Genomic DNA, 7,402 nt, shown 5'->3' with positions numbered 1-7,402 from the left:
TGTGTTTAACACTGTTCACCAGTGAAAATGTTACTAAACTACAGAAATGTCTTGTGCGTGTTCATTAATATTTAATATCCCTAATATTCCAGTTTAAGCTAAATTAACATAAATACTCATTCCTGGTCCAAATGTTGTGCACACAGTATTTCTACGCTGCACAGATTTAACGCTAAATTAAAATAATGTTCATTTGTCCCCACCAATCACCCTTTTTTATTTTTCATACGTACTGACTCACACGCCAAACCACGGTGGGTAGATGATCTTCAGATACATGCAGACAACTGGGGCGAAGCGCGTCACTGCCTTCAGTGACGTCACTATTTAAATCCCCCCACCACTGAGGTCGCGCTCGACGTGCTATCGTGCTCCACACAGAACGCCTATGAAACAATAAAAGCTATTTCTGGGTGCCGTTCATTGTCATCTCATAGGTGCTACACTTCAACATGAAAGTTTAAAACGGATCTAAGCCTTTTAATACACTGCCCACTGTACTTTTACTTGGTCACGTTTTAGATTCGCGAGCGCGTGCCTGCGCCGAATGAATGGCAGCGCCGGAGCCACGGGGCGAGGGGGTGGGCGGGGTCTACTCAAGCTCGACCAATCGGGCATAGTTACTAGGCGGGACCGGGATTTTAATCGACCAATCACAACAGCCTCACCTGACGACCGTCAATCAGCTGAGCCCGTTTTCCCGTAGCTTCCACCGAGCGGTGGTCAGAGTCGTGCAGGAGACGAAGCGGCCGGCTGGTGCCGCAGATGACTTCGGTAGCAGAATGCTTAGACTTTGGACCGACAAACGCGTATCTGCGTCCAGCTCTCGCGGCCGTCTCAAGAGGCAGAATGTAGCGAATAATTAAGGAGGCTTCTGTTTTTATTTGATTGTTTTTTTTAGTGTTTGGCGCAACTATCAAGTTAACTAGAGGGGAAGTTAGCCTACAAGCTAAGTGGCTAATTCATCGCGCGTCATCGGGCTACCGAGCGCTAGCCGACGGTAGCTAGCTGCCAACTTAACCTTTTTTGGAAAAAAAAAATTGTGAATAAGCTAGCTAGTCGAGTCTAACATTATGTTATGGGACAGAGGGATGTTCTGTCCTGCGAGGTGTCGATGAGAAGGAACAGCGCTGTCCGAGCCTCTATGTGTCGACTGGATGTGGAGTCCGCTGTGAAGGAAGTTGGGCAGTCTATAGGAGATGTCCTTTCTTCGCCAAGGTAAGATTGTTTTCACGTTTTCCTTTTTTAAATACTTTGCTTTATTTCACTCCGGTAGTGTTACTATTTTTCGCTGGTTCGCCTTAAGTAGTTTTTCACCAAAGTAGTGTTGCCGTCTGAATTACAAACCTAATGTTGCGACTCCCCTTCCCGTCTTAATTTCGTTTTAAAACCTGACTTGGAGTAGTTGATGCTGCGGTTGATAGTTTGGCTAGGCAGCTAGCTCCGCCGTACACGCGGTAAGGATCCAGCAGCGGCGCTCTGTTGCGTAAGAAGATCAATGAGACCCTTCACGTCCACCCGCCTGCGTGTCGGGACACTCACGCGACTCCTTATTTTCTGCTTCTACTATGCTTAAGCCGTCAAGCTCCATGGTCCTCGTCACCAGCTACAAGACGAGTTGCTTCCTAGAAGTACTCCGTGGGTTTTTGCTGTGAAGTTCCGTATATAATTTTTCTTGTAACACCGACATGCATCACTAACAGAATTTTTTTCTGTCTGAACAGTTCAAGCTTAAAAAAAGAAAACTCTTGAATGTGAGTCATGTAGTGAGGCTCTCAGAGCTCCGCATCCATATAAAGACGTCCTGCTTGCTGGATGGTCTGCCCACCGGCATGTTACGCACACAGCTTAGAACGCTTATCAATGGAAGTCTCCGCCCCTTTATTCTTCTCCTCATGCCTCCACCCACCCTGTCGGATCACGTGGGAGAGCTGAGTACCGCGTAAAGCTGGCTGTGGAATGGATCGTTCCCCTGGTCTTCCATGTGGGTAGAAGTACAGATTGCTTTCTTACCAAGTTGAAACGACAGTTTCTGTTTTTACTTGAGTTTATTTACATTGACAGCATTTCCCAGACACCCTTATCCAGAGCGACTTACAATCAGTAGTTACAGGGACAGTCATCCTGGAGCAACTTAGGGTTAAGTGCCTTGCACAGGGACACAATGGTAGTAAGTAGGGTTTGAACCTGGGTCTCCTGGTTGAGTGTGTTACCCCTAGGCTACTACCATCCTACATCTTGTTTGTGCAATTTGGTTTGGATAAAACCACACCAACTGGGTAAAGAAATGTGCTTGCACACACAGACTGTGTGCCTTGTCTCTTCTACAGATAGTGTGGAAGGTCCCGCCCCCTCTCATCACATTATGTCTTACCAGCGACCATGATTTCATTGTGATTATTGTGGTTTATTTTCCTCAATTTGGGGGGGTTTTGGCCAGTGAATCAGAATCAGACCTTACATTGTGTATTCTGACTGAACCATATTACAAGAAATCTATCTTTTACTTCTGGAGCAGCATGTTTCCCTGAGTATAAATATTTTTAGGTGCTGAAATAAGCTTTCATTACTATTTGAGGCATTTTGACAAGGAGCTGGCATAAAACACAAATATGTAAAAAAAAAGAAATGCATTGTACTACACACACACAGGATATGGCTTGTTCAGCAATCATTAGTTTAGTTTTTGTGGCCAGTTAATGTGTTTCCAGCCTATGAAATACTCCCTCAGCCTGAGGAGGGCAGTAGTCTGCTTGCATGTGGTAGGCTGTACTCTGGTTACGTAATTGTCAGCTTTGCTCCCAGTCCACATGATTTCTCTGTCTGCCTATCACGCATGGGCACAGCAGACGGTGAAGGCCTGTACACTCATCTGAAAAGAAGGGTAAAAGAAGCCGGCTATTCCTCGCGGTGGAGTCAGCCTGCGGGCGACGTCTGCAGCGTGCCCATGGGTGAATCGTTGACTCTGATCCGTCTACAGAAGGAGGGAAGGGAGACATGCAGGCGCATCGTTCCCCGTCTCCACCCTCCTAGCTCAGTCAGCATCATATTGGACTAGAGTTTGGCTCGCAGCACGTGGGAGAAATGTTCAGGCGTGGGTGTCCTCTGCCTCCTGCTGACGTGTGGGTCTCAGCCAGCCTCTACTGCTCCCGTCTCAGGGGATCAGCACTTAACTCTGACACACTGGTTGGATGGATGTGGATCGCCATGGTGACCAGTGCAGTTTCAGGCCCTGCGGATGTCCTGCCGAGGGAGGGGGGAGGGGCTTGTGGGTTTCACCCACACTGTCCTGCAGTGTACAGTAGTGGTCGTAGTGCATGTGCTGTTTTTACACAGCATACCATAATAAGACAAGGAATGTAGGAATAAAACTCACCGTTCTGTAGATAGAATTATCATTATCTTGTTAGAATGTAGATATTGGAAAGAATGCTTAGTAAACCTCTACTTTTCACTAGATAATAAAATAAAACCAAACATACTTAATTCAAACACTGTGTAGTTTGGCTTAGTTTTTCTTTCTATTTCTATTGGTCACACCTACCTGTAATATGTGACATTGTGTGTGTTCATACGCATGACCCAGAGAACTGTGCTGTGCCACCGTTTCATTTCATTGCTGTAGTTGTACATAGGAAAAAAAAAAGTGTTACAACTGTTCCTACAGCGGCTCTGCACTGAAACTGTGATTTTCGTGAAAGTGAAGTGGTGAAAAAGTCCATTTTCTTACACCGCTAGGCCAACCACTGCAAAACATCCTTAAATGGTTCAAAATACACTAAAAAATGCATAACTATTTGCTGAGTATTTAATGATCCAAATGAGATGAGAAATGGGTTCATAAATTCCTACTTTCAACAAGCAAACACAGAGCCAATCTGGCAACACAGTCATTGGTGACTATTACTGCATTGAATTGTGAGTGTAGAAACCTGAAATTGCCTGACTGTCTTCTTGTTCGACAGGTATGTGCTGGGCCGCGGGGTGAAGCGAAAGCTGGTCGACTGCGAGGACCCCGTGCCGGACCTGCCCTACCCCCTGCAAAGGCAGCTCGTCATGGACCTGTGCCTGGACAAGCTTCAGAGCTGCCACCGCCGGTCCGAGCCCAGCCTGCACCGCTCTGTCCTGCTGGCCAACACGTTGCGGCAGCTGCAGCAGGAGATGAGGCAGGAGGGCGGAGGGCTCTCTCCCACCCTCGCGGCGGCTTGTCCTGCTCACGCTGCCCCCGCCACGCCCCGCCACACGCCAGATTTGCCTCCCGTGCCGTCAGACTGCGTGCTGGCCGAGGAAGCACTCCCATCACTCACGTCTTGCCACGACTTGATCTTTGGCTCTTTTGAGATCACCAACTCCACCAGCTATCTGACGGACCTGGCGCCGGACGACATCTTTGACGACATCGATACGTCCATGTACGACCCGTCTGACTTCTCAGTCCTGGCCTTCCCCTCGCTTCGAGTGGGATCTGGCGCCCCCTCCACTAATGGAGAGGAGGGGCTGAAGACGTTCTCTAGCTGCAGCCCCAGCAGCGCATTGCAGCACCGCCTCAGCGACCTCAACGACCTGGACCAAATCATGGAGATCCTGGTACGCTCGTGAGGATTGCACCTCAACATTCTCCACCCGATCCATCCTACTGTTTTTTTTTTTTTTTTCCTTTTCATTTTAACATTTAATTTTTAAGAAAATGAATTTTGTATATTTTTATATCAGAATCTCTAAATATATTTATATGAAGAAGACTGACAACAATCACCTGCCTAATAAGATGCCCACTGCAGGATGAAAGCCATTGTGTGGATATGCAGGGACTTTCCACACAAAGTATTACTGCTGAGAGCACACCGGATTCTCCGCAAGCCCTCCACGTGCTTCTGGTGGAGACGCTCCACTCGACACGGTCATCGTGCTTGGCTGCGATGAAATCAGTGTGGTTAACGTTACGCTAAACGTTGCCTCCGCGGGTGGCGAGTATTTTCTGGACCTTTTTGTTATTTGTAACATACAACTCATGACCTGCACACACACACACACACACACGATGTTCGCGCTACCTCACAGCAAACACTGACTGTCCGAGCTCCAGCCCTCTGTCTTTCCTTAAATCATGTTGGCCTTCCCTCGAAAACACACCTCTGGGGGCTGTCTAGATTTCTATGGATGAGCAGGATTTAGTTTTCTTCACTGACTCGTTACATTTTGTTTAATTGTATGAAATATTACAATATTTTTTTTTTATTGTGCTTCTGACTAATGATTGTCGTAGATGCAGACATGCCATAGTATTCCTTGGAAAGCGCGTCCGTGCCTATTATTCAGCAGCTGGAGGTTCCGGGACACTGTGGTCACTTGACACACCCCTCCTCCCCCACCCCTTCTCTCTCACACACACGCACACAGTTTTTAAAATGATACATTTTAAGTGACCTGGTGCTTGAAGAATAAGCCATTTTCCTGATGTGACCTTGCACCATCCATCCTTTACACCTTTTTTTTTTTTTTTTTTTTTTTTTTTTTTTTTTTTTGGGGGGCCCTGTTCTTGTGTGTCTGGTCAAGCAGGAAGTGTTCATACGTCATCCATCTGTCTGCACTTTGCAGGAGCGCGAGGAAGTAGTAATTTCATGTTGATGAAGTCAGCAGGAAGTGTGTGTAAGTGAGTGATGGGGTGGTGTGGGATTTTCTGTGTTGTAGAGAGAGTGCTTCGGAGGGGGTGGGGAGGAGGAGTGTTCATGGGCGAGAGAGCGAGATTAGGTTGGGGGTGGGGGAGTTGCTGTCACTTGGAGGCCATCGCTGCATTCAGTGTTTCACAACAGCTGCTGGCTGGGTGTGAGTGAGCGAGCGAGTGATCGAGAACCAGCCCCACCCTGGAAGTTGCCCATTCTGTGAACCAGCCAGTCAGACGTATGTGGGTGGAGTCTAAAGCTAGATCCCCCCCACTATGAAGCGAAGCAAAAGCCAGCCGTAGCTATTTATTCCTATTTCTAGTATTTATTCCTTTTTCTTATTTAAAACACCCATAGATCAGTGAAGCCATCCTGAGTACCTTTAAAAGCCAGAAAATTGTAATCCTCCATAAAACACGACACTGACGCCCCACCACAGAGCCACACCCTCAATCAGCACCGGCCTTTTAAGCTTTGTAAGCTTTTATTTGCGTGTGTGTGGTTTTCCCCAGAACATATATCGATTGTTTATTCAAGAACGGTATGACACTTCCTAGGTTTTGTAGCAATTTTTACCTCTCGTTTATTTAGTAATTCTGTAGAAATGTATCTGTAAATATTGCTGCAGGACATGAGATTTTTATCTTTTTAAATTATTTGTAAGTTATGAAACCTACACCTTTTTACTGAATGTCTGTTCTCTGTTTGAAGGTTTATGGTATTATTTCCTTTTTCCCCCCCTCCAGTCCTTTTGTTTATGTAAAATTACATTTTGTGTGTGAACCCGACCGTCTATGTGGCAGCTCAAGACACTCGTTCCACCTGAAAGTCACAGCACCAGCACGTCTCATTAACCAGTGATATTCGCAAACATTGCTGCCAATTATCTTCCGTGATATCGACCTGTTCTCTACTAGTGTGACCGTCATGGGTTCCCTTCGACAAGGGACTCCTGTTCATGTTAGAATTCCGAAGCACAAGTCGTTTCCTTTCTGTGATAAAGGAATGCCGCTACTGTAATCATCTAACAGAGAGATATTCATTTCCCTGAGTCTTTTATGTCTGCCATTTTATTTATAAGTTTATGGGGGTGGAACGTTTTGTGTGTATTAGAAACCTTTATCCCAAGTGCAATATGACCTCTTGTGGCCCAAAGAGACTACAATAGTTTGTCACTAATAGTTCTAATGTAAGATATATAGACTTACCCAGCCTGACTGCAGTACCTTTTCATCATCAGTTTTCATTCTCCTTTAGGTTTCTTTTTCCAAACTGTTTGTGTGTAAATAATATTCAACTGTCCTATTCTATGCAACTCTATTGTAGCAGGTCAGTACATGTAAATAAAATTGAAAGTCCAATCTGTCTTCATTTCCCTTCTGTGTGTGAAATTGAATTTTGATCATTTTTATCCTTTTATTAAAGCACGCTTCTAGGCGCCACCTGCTGGTGTGGCGAGTAAATGAATAAAATGCTCCACAATGTCCTTGTCTCCCTTCGGCTGCTCCCATTAGGGTAGATTTTAATCAACCCGTCTACTTTGGATGAACGGATGCCCTTCCTCACTCAACCCTCCCCAGTTCCCCGGTCTTCGGATCGATTAAAATGCTCCATGATGTGAATATGATTTCATGCACACAGATAAAATATGCATTTGTGGTTATGGCTACAGCACTACACAGTCACAAATGGAACTCAATCCGCAAATCAACAGGATCTAATTCAGATTTGTATTAAAT

General features: G+C 45.8%; 1 protein-coding gene across 2 annotated transcripts; it reads left to right on the top strand.

The window, feature by feature from the left end:
* The first annotated feature begins 730 nt into the window (after window positions 1–730).
* Window positions 731–5,484, top strand: LOC114763537 (SERTA domain-containing protein 2). 2 transcript variants are annotated; one of them, XM_028953289.1, is made up of 3 exons: window positions 731–1,000; window positions 1,088–1,218; window positions 3,966–5,484. In XM_028953289.1, the coding sequence occupies exons 2-3, from the start codon at window positions 1,115–1,117 to the stop codon at window positions 4,597–4,599; spliced, it is 738 nt and encodes a 245-aa protein (XP_028809122.1). In that variant the 5' UTR covers window positions 731–1,000; window positions 1,088–1,114; the 3' UTR covers window positions 4,600–5,484. The 2 variants fall into 2 exon arrangements, with proteins under 2 accessions (XP_028809122.1, XP_028809121.1); XM_028953288.1 differs by having other exon boundaries at window positions 731–1,218.
* Window positions 5,485–7,402: the final 1,918 nt, after the last annotated feature.

This window comes from Denticeps clupeoides, chromosome 14 (genome assembly GCF_900700375.1).
Source record: "Denticeps clupeoides chromosome 14, fDenClu1.1, whole genome shotgun sequence".
NCBI lineage: Eukaryota > Metazoa > Chordata > Actinopteri > Clupeiformes > Denticipitidae > Denticeps > Denticeps clupeoides.
This window is presented reverse-complemented; position numbering and strand designations above follow the sequence as displayed.

Excerpts from the sequence above, each read along its gene's own strand:
- LOC114763537 (XM_028953288.1), top strand. The coding sequence starts at position 1,079 with ATGGGACAGAGGGATGTTCTGTCCTGCGAGGTGTCGATGAGAAGGAAC. Across the intron at positions 1,219-3,965 it reads GATGTCCTTTCTTCGCCAAG|GTATGTGCTGGGCCGCGGGG; the intron begins GTAAGATTGTTT and ends CTTGTTCGACAG.